Here is a 24378-nt window from a genome sequence, read left to right on the forward strand (position 1 = left end):
CGAGCTGGGACCTGAACAATTAGAAAGGATTGATGTTGCAGGTAAAGGGAAAGCCACTCACTCCAGTTCAACTGATTTTAATTACAGAGGGTGGGACAGCTCCGAGAGGTGCACGCAAGGTGACCCATAGCAGACAGACTTGGGGGCAGGTGGGAGACCTCCAAATACTGCTACGGGAGATGCTGGTGGACACAACCACCCTCATATTTCCGCTCCAGCCAACCAGGGCAGCTCTCACTAAAGCTGGGCCGAGCACACAGGGGACTCAAGGGGGGGTGCCAGCAGCCAGGATGCTCAGCACCTGCTGGCACCGTGCCTCAGGACACGGAGGATTTGGATCACTGTGGCTGGGGATTTGGAAGCAGTAATCCCCCCAGGGCATGCCACAGCCAGGCTGTCTCTGCGTGACGTGTCAGGCTGGTGTCCCCTCCATGGCGGTGCCACGCAGCACAGTATCACTGTTCCTGGCTATTTAAAGCAGTGTGAAAATTAATTTTTTATAGGTTTGAGGGCCGGGCGTCTCCAGGAGCAGGGCCTACACACTGATGAGCAAGGGCTGGAAATGGAAACCCTAGCAATGGTAATGAGAGGAGCCCTGGGCAGATGACCTTATCCTCAACCCAGTGTTCCACTGTGTGTCTTGCTGGAATTTGCACGAGGAGCATTTTTGGGAGATTTGGAAGATTTTTTACAGGAGCTATTTCCTCTGACCCTCAGGAACAGCCTTTTCCTCTGTATACACTTCAGGGCAAAGAGACATTTCAATAAATAGCAGAAAACTGAAGTGATCAACATCAGCATTTCTTTGCCTGGAAGTGTTTGGACTTGTAGCGCTTGGCACCTTGTTAAAGGGAAAAATTCCCCCAGGAACCAGCGCCATCCCTCCCTGCCTTAGGTGCTCGCAGCGGGGCCGCAGGACCGTGCTGTCCCGACACAGATCCCAGCCCCACAGGCTCCCAGCGCAGCCGACTGGGCCGGGGGCAGCTGTGGGGTCCAGCGACAGCCCCCAGGGGATGGGTCATGTCAGGCGTCCACCCACAGAGCTGCAGATGGAGCATGAGGAGGCAGGGGTGACACCTCCACAGCACAAAGTGCAGCTCTGGGGGTCCCAGGTGGGGCTTGGGGCAGTTAAATCCCAGGGATGGCCCTGGTAAGGCTCCTCCATGGGCCCACGCGGGGGCTCAGCGATGTCTGAAGGCAGCTCAGCAGTACCAGGAGGTGGCAACAACACGTCCAGGAGCACGGTGCTGCTCGGCACAGACCTTTTGTAACCAAGAGCGTTGGCTTCCTTTGAGGGAAAGCTTTGCGCTTGCTGGGGGAGCCCTGCTAATCTGCACCTGTGCTGAGGCAATCCCATTAAGGAGCTCGTTGGCAGGAGCCCTCGCTTGGCACCTGGAAGGGCCCAAAACGGAGCTCCTGGGCCAAAGGCAGCACCTCCAGCACCCAAAGGCAGCCTGGGCCTGACTGCAGGCAGGCAGCACACGATGCCGGTGAGCAACAAGGCTCTGCTGGCTTGCGTCAGCCAAAACCACAGCCCCATGGCCCAGCTGGGGTCTTCTGCAGTTCCCAAAAGGTGCCCGCCTGTCCCTGTGCTGCTCGCTCTTTGCCAAGTGGTAAAAATGGAATTTAGCCCCTGTCGCACGCCCTGCCTCGCCGTGTGGGGCCTTGGCTGCACAGACTGCTCCGGTCCGGAGCAAATTGCTCTGGGAGCAGGACAGGCACAGCCACTGCCTGTTCCAGGGAGCCTGAATCCACAAAAGATGCTGTGAGCAACGTTCCCAGAACAGGGCCTGCATCCATCAGCCGCGCTCATCTCCAGACCAGTGGGGAGAGGGCGAATTTCCCCATCCCGCCTCCCCGCTGGCCCCAGCAGCGCAACTTCCCCCTTCCCAGCCCCACCGCAAGGTGCTTCAGGGAAGAAAAACAGAGTTGGGCCACAGCTAGCCCAAATCTGGGCACTGGTGAACACGGCCAGAAACCCTTAGCTTGGGCCACAGCTGGGATGGCAACGGCACCGTGCTGGGGAGTGCTATGGGGGTTGCACTGCTCCCCATCAACCGCTACCCCTGGAGCAGGAGGTGGCACAGAGAAAAATGCTCTGTGAGCACAAACACATGTCCGAGGTGGACCAAGAGCCAAAGGGGAAGGCCCAGGTAAGGGTTTGATCCACTGCCCACAAGTCACCAGCGTGCCCCAGCAAAAAAAAAAAAAAAAAAAAGCACACAGGAGGTTGGGTCGCTGCATACATTCTCATTTATTGTTAGCACACCACACGCCTTTCTCTTGGCACTTATTTTTATGCATCTGTTGGGGGGGGGGGAGGAAGAAGTGCACAGTTTCTGGTATGCTGCACAGATGTGTGATGAGTTCTGTCATGTGGTTGTTTTTTTTTTTTCTTTTACTTCCTTTTATTTACTTTCAGGTGTGGTTATTATAGTCACTTCCAAAACAGACAAATAAATAAAAAAAACCACTATTAAATAACTGCCTGTGCCAGTAGCTCCTACAACAGTTGCACTCAGGGGAGAAGGGCTGCTTTTTGTGTTTTTCTTTTTTTTTTTTTTAAGTTTTGTTTTAAAAGAAGGGTATTTCTTATTTTTAATATACTAAAGACTAAAATTCAGTGCAATAGATACAACTACAGTGCAGGTAATTAACTATACAAAAGTCATCCTAACCATGTACAAGCTTTCCTTACAGTTGCTATAGAAACTATACCTTTTATCTGTACCTTTTGTATACATTATACAATGTGAATATACTCCAAGAATATTTACAGTACTTTGCTTGTCAATCAGAAACACTATAACTTAATGTCTACTATTAACACCATTGAACAAAAATATATATAATATAAATATCTTCCAGTCTATACACAGAGCAGGAAATGTTTGTATCCATGTGATGAATTTCGGTGAGTCCGGGACTTGATATGGTAGCGCTGGGCAGGTTTGCTGGATGTAGTATGGGACCGCCGGCCGCTCCTGCCAACGCAGGGCTTCAACTTGGCGGGGATGCCGTCGCGCTAGGGAAGGCCAGGGCTGCTGGTTTGCTCTGCTGCATTCTCCCCTCTCCCATCTGCCGACACTTTGTGCCACCGTTGACCAATCAGGCAAATATTGCCAAGATTAAACTAAGAGACCCCTCTCCCCTCCCGTCTCAGCCCACCCGAGCGCACAGCCAGCAAGAGAACAGCTGAAATCCAGGCAAGGAAGCATGCACAGCCAGAAACAGAGCCCTCCACTTGGAAAGGCGAGGAGCTGCTGCTGGAGACTGCAAAGGGAGATGGTGCTCTGCAACCTGCTACAGTACTAGTGACCTTTCCAACCTCCTCCTCAGGAAACGCTCAAGCCCGGCACCCGCAGAGGAGCAGGACTGCACCCGCAGACCTCTCCATCCTCAGTGCTGCCCCAAGGCATTCCCAGAGGGCAGGGAATCCCCATCCACGAACCCGCAGGGGGTTGAAATCTTAGACTGTTTTAAAAAATAACTTTTTTAAAAAAGAAATTTGTTGTTTTAGACTTAGTCAAATTACATGTTTTTCTCTATGATTAGAATGTTAAAAAAAGTTTCCAGCTTTAAAAACCTTCCACTATGTGATTTCTCATTAAATAACCTATCACTTCATTAAAAAGGGAGCCACCCTCCTGCTCATGGAGGCTGGACGACGCTGCTTGGTTGGTTTTAAAATATTAGTCATTGCTTCTGCATCTATCAGCTTTGAAATCCTGGACATGAAACCAGCTAAAATCGTTCCTAGCAAAAATATGTCAGTCTGTCACTGATGAACCAGGCGGCCAGTGGGGGAGTCTGGAGAAGGAGCGTATGCAGAAGAGCCAGACCCCCCGCTCCCTCCTTCCTGGTTTCTGTACAAGCATTAAAAACACTCAGGAGAGAAGTTGGGAGGCTCGGAGGAGACGATGTGCCGCAGGCTGGTTAGACCTGGGAATCGGCACCCAAGCTGTGAAACTCATCCGGGGTCTTGTCGCTCTGGCTTGCGCCTCCCTGACGGAAGCCGGAGGCGATCTCATCAAAGGTCCGGCCTTTTGTCTCTGGCACCTTGAAGTAGGTGAAGATGAAGAAGAGGACTAGCAGCACTGTGAAGATGATGAACACGTAGGAGCCGCAGAGTTGCTGAAAAGGGGAGACACCAAAGTGGTGAGTGCACAGACAGAGCCAAAGACCAGGGGCTCTGCGGGAGCTGCCAGAGCACAGCTGCTCACCAGTTCCAAGTGCAAAGCAGTGCACCACAGCCGGTGCCCGACCCCCCCAGCCAAGGGGCTTCTCATCTAGCGACTGTCCTGCCCCTACCTGCTGCTTCAAAAATAAATCCAGCCTGCTCTAGGATATGTCTAGCCCCCCAAGTCCTGTCCCCAAGCCTCTTCCCAAGGCACATTTCCCAAGCCAAACTCAAACCAAACCCAGGTCCTGTTCTCAACACAGGTTTCAGGACTCAAAATCTCTTCTAATCACATAATCCAGCTGGCGCAATGTAAGGCTGCCTGCACACACCCCCAGACCCACTCCCCCCCAAGAGCAGAAGGAGATGATTACCGCGATGTACTGGAAGCCCATGCCCACAATGAAGTTCGAGGTCCAGTTAGACAGCCCAGCAACAGCAAAGGCAGCAGGGCGAGGGCCTTGGCTGAACAGTTCTGCCACGATAAACCAGGGAATGGGGCCTGGACCAATCTCAAAGAACGCCACAAACCCAAAGATGGCAACAATGCTGAGGTAGGACATCCAGGGCATTTGGTCCTAGTCCAAGGGAGAGAGAGAAAAGGTTAGTGAGTGCCCTGCAGTGGGGATGGACAAAGCATCTGGCCAGCACAAACAAGACTGCAGGCAGGCCTGATGCTGGCAGAAGCCATGAGGTTTCTCTAGATTGGAGACAGGGTTTCCTGGGACCCCAAGAGCAAACTGGGCAGAGGGGACCACTCTGCAATCACCCCTGGGAGGAGGAAGTCCTGCTCTCCCACCGTACCTTCCCACAAGCCACCAAGTAAGGAGCAGCGTGTAGTGCCCCCTCCCAGCCCACCCACCTGGGATCGCCCTTCAGCCCCCATCACTCACCAGCAGCGTCAGAGCAATGGTCATGAGCACCGCACACCCTGCCATCCCCGCCAGGCCGATGAGGTGAAGGGTCCTACGTCCGGCTCGCTCCACCACAAAGAGCTGTCAGATGGGGGAGATGTGTTTGTCAGCACACCCCCTGCCCAGGGAAAAGCATTCCTATTTCCCCTGCACCCACCTTCCCTGGGGAGCATGTTACATGCTCGCCCCTGAGCCCACCAGTCCAGCCCTGCATTAACACAGTGGTTGCTGGTGGGGCAGCCACAGCAGGCTAAAACTCACCGAAACAACTGTAAAAGCTGTGTTCACCACCCCAGAGCCAATGGTGGCATAGACAGGCTGCTCCACACCTGACTTCTCAAAGATGCTGGTGGAGTAGTAGAAAACCTACAAACGGAAGGGAAGCGCCATGAGGAAAGAAGTCAGGTCTCAGCTTGGGGCTGGTACTGACCCACGGGCAATGGAGACATGGAGCCAGCACAGCCCAAGCTTTTGTGCCCAGGTGGAACAAGCTACCTGTGGCGCCTAACCTGCCAGCCCTGCCCTAAACTCACCGCATTGATCCCCGAGAGCTGCTGGGACAGCTGCAGCACAATTGCAATGAGGATGGGCTGGCGATACATGGGGGAACGGAAGAGCTCCATTATAGTGACCTTCTTCTCTCTCATCATTTGCCGGCTCTCCTCCTTCATCTCCTGGAGGTCGCTGCTGACATCTGTTGTGCCCCGGAGCTTCTTGAGGACTGAGGGGAGGCAGGGAGGGTGGGTCAGGAGCAGCTGAGAGCCTCACGCATAGTGAAATGAATTTGGGGACATGGGTCACTCACCACTCTTGGCTTTGTTCTCCTCATTGCGGTTGATCAGCAGGAAGCGGGGGCTCTCGGGGGCAAAGGGCAGGATGGCGCACTGCAGCAGCGCAGGGACAAAGATGAACCCCAGGAGCAGTGGCCAGAGTGAGTCATTCCCCATGATCAAGTCCAAACCAAACACCTGAGGACAAGAGAGGTTGAGCCACGTGAGTGCTGTGGAGCCTCCCCTTCTCCTTTAAGCCAGCTTGCCGCAAGCTGGATCCAGCTCCCCTTCTTGGGGCACCTGAGGATGCCCAAGCCTCACAGTGCACTTATCGGAGGGGCAGAGCCCCACACCGCATCCAGGTGGCCCACAGACATTGTGTCCCAGTGCTGCCTATCCAAATCCTAGATCTCACAGCACCCTCGTGCCTGCTGAGCCCTAGCTTTGTCCCTGGCTCCTTCTGAATGGCTGTGCAGAGCCACAGCACAAACAATGCTCCTGGGCCACCTTATCCCAAGACCCAGAGAAGCTTCAGCAACATGGAAGAAACCCTGGCTGACTGTGCAGAAACAGCATTGTGGCCAGCATAGACAGACAGACCACCTGGACAGCACTTACTTGTGCAATGAGAATGCCCAAGACGATGCCAAGCTGGTGGAAGGTCCCCAGTGCGCCCCGCAGCGCAGTCGGTGACACCTCACCCACGTACATGGGCACGAAGCCGGTGGTGAGGCCGGAGTACAGGCCGATGATGAAGCGGCCGAGAATGAGCATCTCAAATGACAAAGCCATCTTGGAGAAGCCCATGAGGACAGCGGCCAGGAAGGCGAGCACATTAGACATCAGCATGGAGTTGCGCCTGGGGAGGCAAGGAAGGAGGGCGGTGAGGACCACAGGTGTCAGGCTAAAGGGGGGTATCAGTAGGCACTGTTTAAGTGCATGAAACCAAACGCCAACTCTTTGCCTGAGGGAGGTGTCCAAAGCCATTTCCCATGCAGAAAAGCATTCAAGGCTGAAGCATAAGCACCACGCAGGGCTCAATCTGCTTCCACAGCCTGTGAGGCAGTGCAAGCACATTGCTGCACACAGCTGAGAAACAGAGGTGCTAGCAGGGATGAGACCAATGCCCCCCTGTGACAGCCAGACAGTTAAACAGATGCTGCCCTAAGGACCAAAACACAGCACAGCTTTGACACAAGCTAATCCGAATCAGCGGGCTCTGAAAAAGCCAACAGGGAAGCTATTATGGGACAGACTGTACGAATTTGGCTCACATGAAGGGCTCAGCTCCGCAGCAGGCCAAGCCTTGGAGAAGGCAGGGAAAGGAAGACGTGCCAGCTCCCAGCACGAGCGGTAACAAGCTACCGAGGATGGAAGAATGGTCTCATGGGCAAGGCATGAGCCAGAGCCAGTCCCGCCTCCACCAGTTCCCACTGCCAGAGGAAGTGGTGGAGCTCTCAGTGGAGAAAACTGCCGTGACTAAAGCAAGGCTGCAGCTCTGGACAGCGCTCCGTGCAGCACAGAGGGCGGGTGTGGGTTTGGGACGACAGGGGATGAGGCAGCAGGGCCCCTGGGAGGGGTGTGGGGGGGGTCAGCACAGGTCCCACACGCTCAGTGCTCACCGGCCAAAGCGATTGACAAAGAGTCCCACGGAAAAGGATCCAATCATTCCTCCGACAGAGAAGATGGCAACAGAGAGGGACCACAGCGTGGTGAGGGTGCCAGGGCTGATGGGCTCATCATATCGGTATAACCAGGTGCGGTTGTAAAAGTCTTCAATCACCTGCAAGGGGGAAGAAACGAAGCCACAGGGTAAGACTGTGCCTCATTCATGCTAAGAGGTTCGCCGACACCTGCCTAAGGGACCACACTGCGCAGGGCTAGGCACTTCAGTGATAGCATCCTGTCCCAGCCACATGGGCACCTATAATGCCCCCCATTTGAGGAAGACCAGCCTGCGGCTCTGCTCATGGCCCTGTTGATGTCCCCACCGTGATGCTGGGTACCACAACACAGCCCTCAGCAGACCTCGTCCCCAGCACCACTGACGCAAGCCATGCTGGCACAGGAAGGCTGCAGCACACCCCAACACAGGTTTGCCTGGATCCAGGCTCATCACAGGACCGGCCCTTCTCCCTCGTGCTGCAGGGCAGGGTTCACCCGGCCTGGGGTGCGAAGCTAGGCCCAGGCCTGCTTTGGAAGTGGTGCGGACACCGGGCTCACCTGCGGCCTCCAGCCCCGGCAGAACACTGTGACCGCAGCCACACGCTGCTGCTCGCATGGTCTGGACCAAACACGGCTCCCCAGGCCAGTGGCTGACATTCCCCTTCCCAGTTTCGGTGGGGAATGAGGCTCCTCACCTCGTCACAGCCCTAATTCCTCCCCGCAGGCCCCTGCGACCCCACCATGACTTCGGTGCGGCCGCCGCAGCCCAAACAGCTCAAGGCCAGGATGGGCCGGCAGCAGAGCACCTCCGCCGCTGAGACCCAGGCTGGCACGAGAGCAGAACCAAGCACCCTTCAAAGCGGAGGGGCTCTCCCTGCTATTAACCACACACCCATCTGCTAAGGCTGGGCACGTCCTCCTCCACTCCTGCTGCTCAAGATTTCATCTGCATCACCGGTGCCACAAATTCCTCTGCCTCGGCCCAGCCACCTACAGCCTGCAGGCAGCTCCCCATCACCCCTGCCTTGGCCCGCAAGCCTCAGTCACAAGGCTTGGCCCATCTCTTCCCCGTCACAAGACAATGTGTCACTGAGCAAGCCCTGGTTTGCAGGCACGCTCCCATTAAACCCAGTACTCGTTGCTTTCCACTTGATGGGAGCCACCCAGCTGCAGGCTGGCAGCAAGCTGATAGCAGGGCTTGGATCTGGGAGGAAACCCAAAGGGATGCACAGGGAAAATGCAGCCAGACAGGTTCTGGGCTCGCCCTGCCAACGCTCAGCACTGCCAAAAAGCCTCTGAAGCGGCCGTTCCGCTGCGGGAAGGTCAGGCTCCTCCTTGGTCACCACCACAGAGCCCAGGGAGCGATGGCGAGGGGCTGAGCGGGCTGCAGGAGGCGGCTCGGGTCTCCATCTCTAGAGGAGAAGCTACACATGGGGAGGAGGAAGATGGACAGACACGGGAGGAAGATGGGGATGAAAGCAACATGGTCTGTGCAGCTGGAGGTGGATGAGTTCAGTTTTCATCCCCCTGCACAGCTCCTTGTGCTTGTTTCTAGTGTATTTTTGCAATACTTGTGCCAGAGCACAGCTTGAATCCTACTAAACAAAGACCCCAGTTTAAAAAACCACCCCCTTTTCCCTACTGATATGTTGCTAGGACTTTACTTTAGTAGTAGCTGCTGACAGCCAAGACAGGTGCACATTTTTAATTACTTTCTTAGCAGAATAACATTTTTTTTAAATATATATTCTTAAAGAAACACAGCCAGCCAACTGCCAAAGAGCTTCAATCAAGTTACCTAAGGGTCATGGACAGCCCCTTCCCGGAATAAGGCTCACCCATGCCCAAAAGAAATACGCATGGGTCTCAGCGATGCACCGACACCATCCCTTCTAAGAGAGGAGCAACCCTGTCTGCAAGGAGGAAAGACTTCATGCAAGCAAGAGAAGCTGCTCTTAGACAATCATCGATCCTGAAGCTTCAAATGGCTGCACGCACGCTCAGCTCCCAAGCGGGAAGCGAGCCTTCATTCCTGCGAGCGGTGCTATGAGCCTCAGAAAGCGTCTGCACAATAAGTCTTAGTTTAGTTTTTCACTTTATGAATGAGAATCCCTGGCAGAGAAAGCCCAAGAAATACAATCTGTACCACGTACCTCACTGTAAATTTCAATAATGATGGTGGGAATTTTTTTTCTTTTTAAATTGTTCCTTTCACAAACCCCCAAATGACAAGGATTTCACAAGGCTTAAGTAATTTCATTCATCTGCCTCCAGGTCACCCCGTCCTGCTTCGCCTAGATGTTTTGACGCTTGTGTGTCCTGTCCCCACCCCCTCCCTCCTTTCCTAAAGTCACCAAAACAAGCAATTGTAATTATTTCGAGCACACAGGATTGCCTGTCAGAAAAGCCCACCGCCTTAAACACCCCACGCCAAGCTGGCTTGCACAGCAGCAGGACTCGGAGATGCACAGAGCAAGGAGCAGGCTTCATTTTTCAAGCTCTTGATTTCTCCTCCCAGATCAAGAGCCTGAAACCTAAAGTCCCAATAATTAAAACACTCGAAAATTGTGTTAGGGAGATGGATGCTGGGTTAAAGGGAAACAGTGTTTAAAATATCAGGCTGGGCGGAGAAGGTAATAACCCCGTCTTCTCTACGAGGAATTTACTGGCTGCAGTTATTTAACAATTTATATAATGAACACACCGGCATGATGTAGGCTAAAAATAGGGGCAGCAATGGGACACGGGATGCAGCTCCACACACAAAGCACTATCAGGTTGCAGCGGCTCTCCGCTAGGACACACAAGTGGAACTGTTAGCAGCAGCAGCCCTGATTCATTGTTTTATTGCCTCCCGGGAACGAGGAACAGCAGGACTGCAAAAGGCAGTTTGGAAACCATCACCTCCTTCTCCAGTGGGATCAGAGCGCAGGTGCCATCGCTCCCTCGAGCGGAGGCTGCACACCCTGACCCCACTGGGAAGACCCCAAAAATCCCCCGGGTGAACAGGAACAGCTCCATCGCCCACCCTGCCAGCATGGGCAGCTGCGAGGCCCCTGGGCACAGCCACCCTCCAAAAACGTGGCAGTGAGGGAGGAAGAAGGCTTCTGGCCGTGTTCTCCAGCTCTGAGCCCTGGGGAGTGGAGCCCCTCCAGCAGGCGGTACCTGCCGGGGGGGCTTGGCTCAGGCCAAGCAGCGAGGGAGGGTGCAGGTCCAAAATCCCCAAGAACTTCTCTGCCTCCCCTGAGGGTACAGCACACAGCCCAAACTTTGTGGTGCACAACATCCCTCCCTGCCTTCCTCAGAGGCCTCCATCCTTCTCCCCTCGAGGAAAATCATCCAAGTGCCGGCTGGTGCCCCAGGGCTGGCTGAGATACGCAGCCAGGGCCCAGCTTCCTCTGGGCTGTGGGCTTGCTGCTCCTCTCGGCACCATGAAGGCTCCCCCAGCCTCCCCCAGCTCAAAAAAACAAACCAACCCTCCTGCAAACCCTTCTCCTCGTGCAAAAGTGATCGGTGAAGAATCCCACTGTGATCTGATTGCCACACATGGATGAAAAACCCTTTTGAGCTTGAAGCGTGAAGAGTGTGGGTCAAAGAAAGAAGAGCTACACTTCCCAAAGGCTCTCTGTGTCCCTCCTGCCTTCCTCCCTCACCCTCATTTAATTTAAGCTGAGTGTTTTCCATGAGCCCTCACCCAGTTTCAGGCCATCCCCTCCACGCATCATGTCTACAGACGCCCTACAAGGAACAAGCAGCTGTTTCAGCAGCGCCGAGCAGGGAGGACTATATTAAGAGGACCACAAACCCGGTGTTCAGCCCTCAGTGCAAGAAAGGAGGCTTTCTTAGCTTTTTTTTTTTGTGAGGCAGCTGGCTGCAGGGTGCTGGTGCAGGCAAGCATTGCTGGATGCACGCTGCCAAAGCCAAGGGGCTGATGCACCCCAGTCCCATGCCCTGCTTCCCACAGTTAAAGTTCAGGGCTCAGATTCGGCAGGGACACAAAGCCTGCAGCTGCAGGGGTTTAATCCCCACGCCCAGAACATCCTGCTGCCCACAACAGAATTCCTCCCACCTCCCTGTGCGCTGCTGTCTTGTTCCCCTGGTACAGAGCAGGGCTTTCCTGCAGTAAATGGGCACCTCAAGCCACTTTCCCCATCTCTTCTGCACCTCACACACAATACAGCTTGCTAGGAGACTCATCCCCAACACACAGCCCATCTCAGGGCTGAGCCCAGGGGCTTAACACTAAGAAAGCACAAGGGGAAACTGAGGCAGAGGGACCTTTGTTTGCTGTGGGTCCGTATGAACCAGAGCTCCCAGGGTTTTAGGGCACACCTGGACAGCTTCCACCACGCTCTGTAAGACGTGGAAGCACCTGGCAACACACCTTGGGGGAAGATCTTACCCATTCCTTGCCAAAAACCCATCCATGTGCCTCCCCTCACATCACACCTGGTGCCTGCCCCCAAGAAGAGACCCCATTAGGGCAGTTCAGATGTGGTCCATGCCCACCTCAAGGAGACTCACATCTCTCTTTGCAGTGGGTCAGCTGGACAGGCTGGAGAAAAGTCCCTGCAGCCATAAGGAAAAGAGATGTAAGGAAATGACTCACGTCCTCATCCCAGGCACTGGAGTCGGGCAGGTATGGCACTGATGCAATGCAGTAATTACAGAGCATCTGCTCCCCGAGGTCCCAGAGCACACTGCGCCACGTCAGGAGTGCTCCTCTGCACGGAGCTCAGGGGATGGGGAAATGAGAGCAGAAACCATAAAGCCACTTCCCAGCACACTTCCGTGCCTTCCCGGCTCACTGCGCTGCACGCGCTGCTCCCACTGCCTGTCTCCGGGATGGGCAGGAGGCAAACGCCTCTCCCCGACCTCCGCCTCGCACCGGAGCCTCGCCACTGACCAATGTGAAGGCCACCAGCACAGGTGGGTCCTGCTGGTGCCCGGGGATGACACCTGGCAGGGGAAGGCCAGGGTTTTCCAGCAGAGCCAGAAGAGCACAATGCCCTCAGCAGATGCTGCAGCGCTCTGGCTCTTGGATGCTTTCAGTGCTCCTGACTCTACACCCAAAGACTATGGGAGCAAGGAGGCTGGGCAGGAACAGGCTCGAGCCCTTGGGCTTCGTTCACGCAGGCAAAGCACTGACACCAAGTCAGCTGGAGCGGTGGCACCCTCTGAGGCCCTCCTACAACTCCCCCTTCCTGGAGAGGGGGACCAGACGTCCCCCAGGAGCAGAGCAGTCCCTGTGGCTGCCAGCATGGGGGGGGACATTCAGAGCCATCCAGGCTGCTGGCAGAGCCAGTGCAGAGGCAAAGATGGCACCGTCCCACGAGCCTGGCCTCCACAGGCACCACAGGAGCTTGCCGGGAGGTGCGGGCCCCCAGCATCCTGCAGCATGAAGCTGCCAGCATCCTGCAGCCTCAAGGAAGCACCCTGCTCCCCTCAATTAAGAGGATTCAGCCTCCCATGCTGACATGTTTTGGGAAGTACTTGCATGGGATCTTCCCTTTCACAAGTTTTTCAGTGCTCGAGGTGACACGCTGGTGTTTGTGCTCCCAGGCAATGTCAGGAGATTTCGCAGCCCGTTGGCCAATCCCACCAGTAATAAGATTAACAGCAGTGGCACAAATTCTGCCTCAGTGTTTTTAATTATTTGGGATTGTGTACCAGAGGCTTTGATGTTTTAACTCTCTCTGCAGCCCAGGAACAGCCAGTTCCTTCGAGCCAAGCGGCAGCTGGAGCCCAGTTTGTCTTTCAACACCTTACCCTGGCAGCTGAGCTTTGCCCAGGGCACATAACAAGCACAATACAGGATTTCTGAGCTAACATTTCCAGGGCTGTAAAATTTCAAAAGGTTGTGCAGTTCTGAGGAACCCCATGTTTTTCAGAGCTTCCAAGTACCCACCAGGTGCCTGATCATGGGAGGGTCCTGGTATCTGCTAGAGGCAGTAAAATAAAGCAAATACCTACTGCTGTTCATTCCCTCTCACACACAGCTATGTCATTTCATCTTGTCTGTCCCTGCTCATCCACTTACCTGGGGATGTTTAGTCTCTGATGCCTGCATGGGATCCCCCCCATAAATGCTCCTGCAGGCATTCCAACACCCTCACCCTTTACCAACTAACTGGGGTCTTCAGATTCCCTTTGAAACCCCATGAAGGATCCTGCCACCCCCCACCAGAGACAGCTGCCACATCCCACAGCAGGTCCCCACGTCTGCCCCCTGGAAAAAAGCCCTGCAGCCACCCCAGCAGCTGGGAGAGGGACTGCTCCCAGCCCCCCGCAGCTCTGCCCCACTCCAGGCTCCTGTCTCAGAAGCGGGAGGGAGGACAGCCTGCTGCAGCCTGGCAGGACAGCAGTTACCCAGGCCGGGTGAGTTATTGCTATCCACACCCAGAGCAGGATCAGCCCTGCCTCCCATCTCCCCAGCCGTCACCGCCTGGCGCCTGCTGAGTCAAGGGTGAGCAAGCTCGCCAGGTACCCCGCACTGTGGCAAAAGGGCACAGGCAGGAGGCAGTGCCAGACACCCTCCCTGCCGCAGCCGAAACCGGCCCTCGGAGCCAATGCCGCCTCCGTCCTGCAGGGCAGAAGATGGGTGTGAAGGCTCAGCAGGCATGGGGGGCTGGTGCACCCCGCTTCCTTTGTGGTGGAGGCCAGGCAGCTCTGGCAACCCCAAACCATTGGTATTTTGCAGCCTCCTGCACATTGCCTCCACTGGGGCAATAATTATCCGCCCCTCCCTGCTAAGGCAGCCCACCGGGGCTGTTATCTAGATCTGTGAGGCCACGTGGGTGAGCACTCCCAGGCCTGCTCACATCCCAAACTCCTCCACCGCTCGCCCTGCAAAGCCACACCAGAGAAAGTGCTGGAGTTCTCATGGCATGCCTTGCGCGTCTGGGCTCCGGCTCTCAGCCGCATGTGGGAGAACAACCAGCTTCTTCAGCTGCCCATCAGCGAGGTCACTGCCCGGGAGATGACTAAGGTCCCAATTAGCTTTGAAATCTTCGCTAAGGCTGAGGTTAAAAGTTACACAGATCCCACCCCAAGAGCCTCTCGAAGCACACACATGCATTCCCAGAATTCACCAGCAAAACGCTAAGCAAGAGGAAACTAATTCTCCTGGGAGCACAAGAGCTAAACAGCTCCTTAACAAATCCCATTACAGGCAGTAAGCTGCCTAGCAGGATGTACTATTTTAGCCAGGCTCATGGTGGAGGGGCGAGGTGGGCAGTAAGTGCTCGCTTGCAAGAGCCTCTTTGCACAACCCCCCCACTTTGCCACAGACAGGCTGCTCGGTGCACGCTGCCATGCCTGGATCGGCACACGCATGCTGTCCTGCTGCCGCTCCGCTCTCACCTTTTGCGGGGCATTGATGACACCAGTGTTGTAGCCGAACTGCAAGGAACCCAGCACTGCTCCTCCCACAGCCAGCATCAGGCGAGCTGTCATCTGTGTGAAGGAGAAAAAGGAGAGGGGTTAGGTGTGGGCCCCAGGCTCTGCCCCATGCAGGCACCCCCAGCCTGCCCAGGACCCGGCAGCGGGCAAGCCCCCATCTCTGCTCAGGCCCTCCTCCCCCCAAGACCGAGGTCCTCCTCGCCCCCTCTCAGCACCCTGCCCATCTGCCCCCTGCCTCTGGGACCCCCGGTCACCTTGGGAAGCTGCTAAGTCCGAGGCAGCACAAAAGCCCCAGGAACCGCTGGTACTACATACTTTATAAGTCAAGCGACTCAGATGTCTGTCCCTGCCGCCCTGCTCACACCACCTCCGTCACAGAGATCCTCTATGGCCAGATTACACACCCGTGACTTCTTCCCAGGGGAAAGCATCGAAGGCTCATGCTGTGCCCTCAGCAACCCCCCTTGGCCTCCATGGGGCAAGCCCCCCAGCACGATGGCTCCACACGCTGCTGGAGCAGGCAGACACACTGGTGGGCCCACAACCCACTCAGCCGCCACAGGGTGCAGACCCCAGCCCACGCTGAGCCCAGCGGGCTCAGGAGGCCGCGTGCCACAGACCCGCCTCGGGCCGCGGGGAGCCCCCCAGCCAAGATGTGGGACTGGCTGTGCTGAGGGGGCCAAGCAACCCCCCCAAAATGCCTCCCTCCAGAGCTCCAGAGGGAAGGGGTCTTCCTTCCGATCAAAGCCACAAGCACAGCCCCGGGCCCCCTCCACAAATCCAAACCACCAGAAAACTGAAATTGCAGCACCCTGGGGGGGCCCTGTGCTCACCCAAACCGAGCCAGCACCTGGGCACCCACCAGGGTGGACCGGCTGTGCCAGGCAAGCGTGAATGGGCAGAACCCAGGACAAAAGGGACGTCCTGCTTCCATGGTTTCCTGACATCCACGTGGGCTAAGTAACACAACACTTTCGGGATCCCAGGATTATTTTTTTTTGCCTCCTGACTCAGGTCAGAGGCTTTAGGCCACGACAGTCCCAGACATCGGGGTCACTGCATGTGCCACATCCCCCACGCCAAGCGCTCAGAGCCAGGGTGCCGCAGCGACGGCACGCCAGAGATAGCCACAGAGCAGAGCATGCCGGCGATATCCCCAGCCGCCCGCCGCACCCGGCCCTGTTTGGTTTGGCCATGCAGTGCCTGGCACCCGGCTCCGGGGGCCGCTTTCAGGGATGTTGCAGGAGCCCATGCACTGGATCTGCCCAAAGCGCCTGGGTGCTCACGGCTCCTGCTGTGCCGTGCTGCGAGGCTCTGCTGCCCAGGCACCTTGTCGGACTCTGTGACCTTGGACAGAAAACAGCAGGGGAGGAGAGGTGCTCCTGGGGCAGCCGAGCCCCAGCACCAAAGGCTTGGGGGTCAGCATGGCGAAGCACAACCACGCTCAGCAGCACCATCCCCGTCACCAGCATGGAGATGGCCTGGACCGCATGGTTCAGCCACCGCTAACAAAGGTTTGTGTCAGAGCCTAATTCACTGTTACTAAGCAAAATCCCAGCATTTATCCAACGCCTCAGTGCCTTTGGCTATTTGGCAAGCACTTGCCCACCTCCCTTTTCTCCTGCTTAAGCTACAGCAACAATTGGAGGCTTGTTTCTGAGCAAGGTCAGGGCAGGCCAGCACTTGGACACCTCCATCAATGGCCCAATTATCCCTGGCAGGAGATTTCCCCATTGCTCAGCCCAGCCACAGTGCCCCAAGAGCAGGGATTTGATGTTCCCAGGTTCGGTTAATCAGCTTAGGGACATTCACGTGAACTTAAAGCCCCTTCTCTGGGGCTCAGCACTCGCACACAGCTGCGATGCTTGCTGTGGCAGACAGGAGGCCTCGCTGGAGCGGGCGAGCACTCTTTACCAAATCCCAGGCATTGTTCCCTTGCTGGGGAGAGCCAAAGCCTCAGCCACAGGCACCTGATTTGGCACAAGAGCCCTGCTGCACACGCCATCTCGTTTTGGGATGGGCCAGTCTGTGACGCAGCGAGTCTGCCAGGAAGGGCCCGAAACCGCATACAGCAGTCTCGCTTCTCCTTCCGCAGCTGCCGCCGGCCTCCTGCGGGTTACCTGCGAGCAGCTGGGTCCCACAGGGCGCTTCCTGCCTGCCGACACGAGCGCCTCCTCCGCTGTCCCGGCACAACCCCGGCGGCACCGCTCGCGCCGGCTCCCTGACCTGACCACCTACTTATTCCTCCAGCCGCACTTCTCCCATTCACATCCCAGCCCCGACAGCCGTCCCTGCAGTTCTCCTCCTGCTCCTTTTCTCTGCCTGATTGCCTGAAAGGGCCTTTCTTCCCGCAGTGCGGCCCCCTCGCTTCCTGCCCCCTCTCTTTTCCTGCAGAGGGAAAACCCGTGTTGCAATTGTCAGATGTCAGGTCCTGGTGTCTGGCTGTGGCTGTCTTTGAGGCGAGACCCACATGCATTTCACTCATTTCACTCGATACATCAACAGCAGGCAGCAGTGCTGGGGCCCAGAGGTGAGGCGTGCAACGGGAGCCCAGCACAGACCTCTGGAAGGTGAACCTCAGCCCAAGTGGAGGACAACAGCAAGAGAAACAGACGGGAGTGCACAAAGCAAGTCCCCAAAAATACAAATGATGTAGCGCAGTGGTTGCAGCCACCCGGCACGCTCAGTGTGCAAGGCTTCACCAGTACCAGGCAGCTCACCGGGGCGCTGCCGGCCCAGATCCAGGCTAACGCCCACCCAAAGCCCTTCCCTGGTTTTCTGGTGCTGGACCCAGGCCCTTGGAGACCACCAGCCAAGAGGAAGCACCAGACAGACTCCAAGACAATTTTGGCTGAGCTGAATCTAGCCCAGACAAATCTAGCCCTCTACAAGGGGCAGTTGCATCTGGTTCCCAGACCCGTCACAGGTCATTTCATGGGGCTCCCCAGGCTCCCCGCACCCCTGCAATTAAGTGCTGGCCGCTCAGGCAGCGCGGCTGGGCCCTGGCATTGTTTTTGGACAGAGCCCGGCACTCCCAGGTGCTCCTGGCCAGAGCACGCTGCCCTTCCTGCAAAGCAGGAATCCAGTGCACGATTCCCAAGGAATCGAGATTCCCAAGAAGAAACTTCTGTGAGCAGGAGCTCACATAAAAGTATACCGCTCCCTGGGGAGCTAGAGCTCCCCGCAGCCACTGAGACCCCCCTTACTGCAGGTTTTGCCACGTGTCCAGTGGTCCCCAGCACTTGTTTGTAGCTGGAAGACCAAAAGCAGGAGCGTAGCTGGGGGGCATGGTGAAACCACAGACCTGGAGGCAGTGGCAGCCTGCCCAGCTACCTCCAGCCCCACTTTGCTCCTCTGGCACCACAGAGGGACATTTCCAGAGGTCTGGTGTCAGGCAGACCCACCGAAGCACAACATGGTGATGGTGACAGCTGACTGCAGACAACACACCAAGGGCTATGCGCTGAAACACTAAGCATTCGGCAACAGTAACTACTGCTTGCTGGTCTTGGCTCTCCTGCCAATCTGCCTTTCTCCGCTTTAACAGGGAATTAGGAAGCTCACTGGGAAGAGCAGCAACAGGACCCTGAGCTGCCTCAGGAAATAAAGCCAGCCCCGTTAATTAAGTTCATTAATTAGCATTGGCCTGAACACAACAATTCCACTTCACAAGAAATTGGGGAGGTTTTGTCACTTGCTTTTGTTCAGCACGTCCGACAAACCTTGGAAAGAAAATGCCAACTTCAGAGCGAGGACCAGCTCAGGGCCACAGTTCCCAAAACTGGCCGCAGGAGTTTGGACTTGGGTTTCCTGCGCCCCACCGACCCCACAAGCTGGTGGCGAGGCCCCGCACACCTGGCAGGTTTCCATTTTTACGGTGACACTGCTCTCCCTCGCACTGCTGCCCAAAAGCCTTTCCACAATTAAAAACGCATTTCCACCCCCCCAACAAATCCCAGCACTGCAGCTTTGTGGCCCAGACCTGCAATGCAGGGTGAGAGCAGGCTGAGAAATGCTGCCAAAGTTAGAGAAAAACAAGTGGCGGGCACAGAAATCCGCCCCGTGCTCCAAAACCCCAACCCCAAGCTCCCCCGTCCAGCCAGCACAGCTCGGTGTCGCAGGGCTGTAATTTCTTCCAACTCTCTGGCTATTCAGCACAAACCACGCTGGCCTCAGATGGCTTTGCTCCACACAGCTACAACGCACACCACCATTAATGTATAAAAAACAACCTGTGCTTGAACAAACGCTTAGAAGTGCCTTGCGTTTTTTGTTTTCCCCATCTGAAGGGCGGCAATTTCAGCCTTGTTTAGCCACACAAAGCCTTCTCCTCACACGGGAGCGTGCCGGTGAGCACCGGTTCACACATCTAGGAATACCTGTCATTGATCCCCACGTATTGCACACTTGGGGCGAGCAGGAAGCAAGGAGGGGTGTGCAGTACATTGCAGGTGAGTCACGCCGTTGCAACACGCCTGTTTGCCCAGCTAGCTTTTATGAAAGGGAGCAGCGACGGCCGGGGATGGGGATGCAGCGCTCCGGCCAGTCCTCAGCATGAACTTTGCTCCAGGAAGATTACAGGCAGTACTGGCTCTTCACAAGGGGCTTTCTCCAGCACAGGCTTGGGATTTTACTATCAAAAAAAAGACAATCAGCACAACTGAGGACAGAGGCTTTGTATTGGTGTATGGGAGAAACAGGGCGCTAAGCCTCGCTTTAAGGAGTGAAAGTCTTCAGCCCTGAGCATACACTTTGGACTACACTTCAAGAAGTTCACCAAAAAACACTTAATAGACCCTTTCTTCTGTTTTATACACCCCACGGTGCCTATCAGGAAGAAAAACACTACTTTTGCAAGCGTAACCTTTGACAGAAATCCCCAGCTTTCTGTTAAGAAACACCACCAGCTTCAAGATGAAGGAATAAAGTTCCAGCATAGGCTTCTGGCATTTTTGGCCACCGCTCCTGGGCAAAGCCAGCAGCCTGGCCGGGACCGCTGTGAGTCAGCGCCGCCTGCTCACTGCCGTGCGCCTGCATTCGAGCGCCAAGCACGCTGCCGAGCCTGCTCCGCCGTTCGGCCGGCTGCGTTTCAGCCTTAACCTTGCCATTAAAGGAGAGGCTCAAGATGGAGAGCTGAAAAAAAAAAAGCTGGTTTCTAGCGGCCGTCTTTCATGGGAAACTCTTGTAAACCCATGCAGCGAGCTCTGTTTTGTTAACCCCTCACTTGGAGCCTAACAGAAAGCAGCAGCTTTGTTTGGAGTTCAGCAAAAGCACTTCCCCCTCCTACTCCTGCACAGCTACTTCCAAATGAACGCCTGCACAGCCTGAAGACAGACAAGAGCCGTGTTGTACCGGCTACAGGGAGCCCTATGCGCTATAGGAAGAGACCCATACCCTCTCCTCGCTCCGGCATACTGCAAGAGCCAGGTTTTTAAGCAAAGGTGAGAGCTCGCCATGAAGGATGTCTGGCTCGCCGTTTCCTGCTTCCTTTGCTGCTGAACATGGAAGTGAAGATGCTCGGAGGATACCGGGGAGCGTCACCTGGGCACTGCCCCACTCACCAGCACCTGCGGCGCGAGGGATGCTAGCTCAGCCCCAAGCAGACCACGCTGCCTTTGCTCATCTCCCTTGCCTCACTTTTTACCGATTTTTCACCAGCGTGGAAGGATTTCGGAACGCTGCCTGCCTAATGGAACAAGGAAATGAATAATCTCAAAAAAAAAAGTCCCAGTAGGGAATTCCAGGACGATCCACTTTTAGAATAGCCCGTAAAGATGAGGCATGCAGCCTGCTGCAAACGTGACCCCTCCGCAACGTGCCTTGCCATAGCGGGCACCGGCAGCAGCAGGCTTTGCCTGCAGGCTGCCCGGCGGGGGGAGCAGGGTTTGTCAGATCCCCGTGAGGTTTTCTGAACGCCAGGCTGCTTCTCGGACAATGAAACTCCGTGGGTGTGCGGGGGCACCCGCCGGCTTGCCTGAATGCAGCCTGAGCACATGCTCGGTGTTTTGGAAAAATGAAGTCTGAGAGAGCAAATCCTTACTCGTGTGAGTAATCCTCCCCACCCCACAGCCACCAGCAAGGTCACTCCCGCCAGCAAGGGCGCTTGGAGTGAGGGTTCACAGCCTGCTCGCTGCGCAGGATGTCTCCTGCAAAGGCTTTTTGTGACGAAACCACTGCCCGAGAGACGAAGCCAGCGGCACGAGAGGCTTCCGCCAGGCTGCTGGAATGGGGGCAGCAGACGACAGAAAAACTTTGCATCACAAAACAGACAGCCCTGCGAGCACGGCATCTCGCCCAGCCGTAGCACAAGCAAGCTGGGATAGCACGCACAGGCAGGCTCCCAGCAAACTAAAATGAACGCCTCAACCCCCCCGAGACCTCTCCTTACACCTTGGCTACACAGGGGCTCATCCCACAAGGCGCAGACCCCCGTCACAGCCCAGTTTGGGAACTGGGGGGGAGGGAGAACACCATCACATGCCGGCAGCTTCCCTCCTCACGGAGACGCCGTCCTGCCGGGGAAGGAACCGCACCGCCACCCCGGCCCCCGCTGCATCACCGCGCAGCCTCCGGGGAGGCAGCCAGAGCCCAGCGATAACTCGGGGCTTGCGTTGGCTCTGTCCGGGAAAAAATTCTGTCACTGCCCAGCGCTGGGTAAACCTGACGATAACGCCACGCAGCGGACACGGCACTGGGAGCACGTGCCACAGGACCGGTGCCCGCAGACAGGGCGGCCGAGGGAGTTTCTTCGCAGCCGAGGCAGGGCATGGGAGGCTGGCACAGCCGCCAGCCCCACCGCGATCACCGCGGGCTCGTGTGGGGCTCCGGGGCCAGGCGGGTGCTGGGATTATCACTGCCAAAGGGCCTCGATGTGGGAGAAAGCTCACAGCAAGGGGAGGGGAAAAAGCCCAATGTTTTTACTTTTTTATTTTATTTTTTTTTAAGAAGGTCAGCTGGGGACATCAACAAGATCCCTCTGAATTTTGCAACCACAGGAATGCCTCTCTAACAAGCCCAGGAAATGTTTTCTTATGCAAAGTCCCAAGCCACAGCCCCGGGGTCCCCCCCCCACGCTGCTCATGGCCCCCGGCCCCCCCAGGGGTGGGCTGCCAGGTGCCTGGCTGCCATGGGACGGGGCCCTTTCGGAAACACGCGCTTGGGATTTAAGCATCGCCCATGACGGAGTAGCAGGCTGGCCCTGTGATTGATTACTCACTTAACCAAAATAGACCGTTTCTAACGTGAGTTGATCTAACGGGAATTGCTGTTACAGACACAAAACCAGACCGGGTTTGTCCCTGGCCCCTGCAAGCCTCCATTTCTGTAGCTGAGGGCTGGATTTGCCCGGCGGTGCCTCGGATTTCTTTGTGAAGGAAGACAGCAAGTTTCCTTGATGCCTCCCTCCGCTGGCTCTGACATGCTCCCGGCCGTCACGTCCCCGGGCTCCTTCCCCAGCAACTTACACCGCCTGCCAACCCCCTCCTCCCCCCAGCGATCCCCCAAAAAAGCCTTCCCCCAGCAGTCCAGCACAGCCTGCTTGAAGGAAAAAGCCGCGCTACTCCCAAAAGGCACCCCGAACCCGGGGACAGGAGGAAGGCTGGACGCAGCTCCCCAGCCCCGCTCTGCCAGTGGCTGACCCGGAAAGCGGCCAGGAGCCGGGCACGGCTCTCGCTGCCCGCGGCGGAGCAGGAACATCGCTCGGAGCCATCGCTGACGAAGTCCAGAAGCCACCCGGGCTCCCACCACGAGCTGAACTGGAAGCTGGCTTTTTATCATGCGGGACAGCGCGCCGCCCGGCACTTGGCACCGCTGAGGAGCCATTTCTGCTCCCTTCCCCAGCAAGGCCGCCGTGCTGGCGTAACGCCCCGGGACAGGGGTCTCGGCAGCGGCCCGGCGGGCACCTCTGCCCACCCAGACCCCCCACACCGGGGTCTGATAGGAACGAGCCTACAGCCCCACAGCCCATCCCGCGGCCTCACCAAGTTGCATCAGTTTTAAAGCCCTTCCCTGCTCCAGCCCAGCCCCTGGGGGGGCTGCTCTGAGCCCGGTGCCTCCCGCTCACCCCCCGACCACGCTCCTGGGACCCCGTTTCCAACAAAACACGGCGGAATCGGGGCTCGGCACCGCTGCGACGCCACCGGGTCCGCGGGGAGCCCCCACCCGGGACGGGGCCGGCGCCCGGGGTGCCTCGGGCCCCCCGCAGCCCCCCAGCTGGGCCGGGCAGCGCTCGGTTGCCGCTCGGTTTGCCCTCCCCGAGCCCCTTTCCGAGGCGCCCTCCGGGCAGCTCGGGCCGGGATCAGCTGCTGCGGTTCGGGGCTCACCTTTCGGTTTCTCGTTTCCTTTCAGTTTCAACCCAAAACGCGGAGCGGGGGAAGGGGCGGAGGGGAGCGCAGCGCCGCCCGCAGCCCCCCGGCCGTGCCCCGGGAGCAGCGGTGCAATTAAATCTGACGCAATTAAGCTCGGGCAGCTCCAAACCCCCGCGGCCCAAGCCCGGGGGCAGGATCCCGAGCAGCCGGACCCCGAGCAGCGCCCGGGCTTTATATCCAACCCCCCCCCCCCCCCACCCCAACCCCGCGCACCGGCCCCGCCAACTTGCACCGGGGCAGCACCGCCGCTCCGGGGGCACCGGAGGGAGCGGGGCCGGCGGGGAAAGGAATAACAGCGCCGGTGCCGCGGGCGGGGCGGTGCCGGTGCCGCTCGGCGCGGTGCGGGCTCACCTTGCTGCCGGTCTCCATGGCGGGGCCGGGCGGCGCGGAGCTGCTCGCGGGGCGGCGGAGCGGAGGCGCGCGGCCGGCGCGGGGGCATTGGAGCGGCTTAAGAGAGCGGGGGGGGCGGGGCGCGGGGGGCGGCGCCCATTGGACAGCGCCGGGGGAGGGGGGGGGAGAAGGGAGGGGGCGGGGCCTCGGGGGGGCCCGGCGGGGGTGTGCGCGGGGCGGGGGGGGCGGGGAGGGCGCGCGGCCGTGCGGCTGTGTGCGGGGGGGCGGGGGCATGGGGGGGGCGGGGGGGGAGGGGGGAGCATGGGGGGTGGGGGGTGCATGGGGGGGCATGGAGGGGGGTGCGGGGGGGTGCATGGGGGGCTGTGCACGGGGGGTGCGCATGGGGGGGCGTGGGGGGAGCATGGGGGGTGGGGGGGTGCATGGGGGGGCATGGAGGGGGGTGCAGGGGGGTGCATGGGGGGCTGTGCGTGGAGGGGTGCATGGGGGGGCATGGGGGGAGCATGGGGGGGCATGGGGTTGCGTGGGGGGTGCATGAGGGGCTGTGCGTGGAGGGGTGCATGGGGGGTGTGCGTGGGGGGGGCGTGGGGGGAGCATGGGGGGGCATGGGAGTGCGTGGGGGGAGCATGGGGGGCTGTGCGTGGAGGGGTGCATGGGGGGTGTGCATGGGGGTGCGTGGGGGGAGCATGGGGGGGCATGGGGTTGCGTGGGGGGGTGCATGAGGGGCTGTGCGT

General features: G+C 57.6%; 1 protein-coding gene across 1 annotated transcript; it reads right to left on the reverse strand.

Moving 5' to 3' along the window:
- Positions 1 to 2230: 2230 nt before the first annotated feature.
- Positions 2231 to 23765, reverse strand: SLC2A1 (solute carrier family 2 member 1). The gene is made up of 10 exons (XM_080564294.1): positions 23648 to 23765; positions 14892 to 14984; positions 7487 to 7647; positions 6483 to 6723; positions 5900 to 6062; positions 5628 to 5815; positions 5356 to 5460; positions 5074 to 5175; positions 4555 to 4758; positions 2231 to 4134 (listed from the first exon to the last, which is right to left on the reverse strand). The coding sequence occupies exons 1-10, from the start codon at positions 23663 to 23665 to the stop codon at positions 3937 to 3939; spliced, it is 1473 nt and encodes a 490-aa protein (XP_080420420.1). The 5' UTR covers positions 23666 to 23765; the 3' UTR covers positions 2231 to 3936.
- Positions 23766 to 24378: the final 613 nt, after the last annotated feature.

This window comes from Anser brachyrhynchus (assembly GCF_964034855.1).
Source record: "Anser brachyrhynchus genome assembly, chromosome: 21".
NCBI classification, from domain to species: domain Eukaryota; kingdom Metazoa; phylum Chordata; class Aves; order Anseriformes; family Anatidae; genus Anser; species Anser brachyrhynchus.

Coding starts and splice junctions, on each gene's coding strand:
- SLC2A1 (XM_080564294.1), bottom strand. Junction 5,461..5,627: donor AGCTCTCGGGGATCAATGCG/GTGAGTTTAGGG, acceptor TTCCGTTTGTAG/GTTTTCTACTACTCCACCAG. Junction 5,176..5,355: donor CAGCTTTTACAGTTGTTTCG/GTGAGTTTTAGC, acceptor CCCATCTGACAG/CTCTTTGTGGTGGAGCGAGC.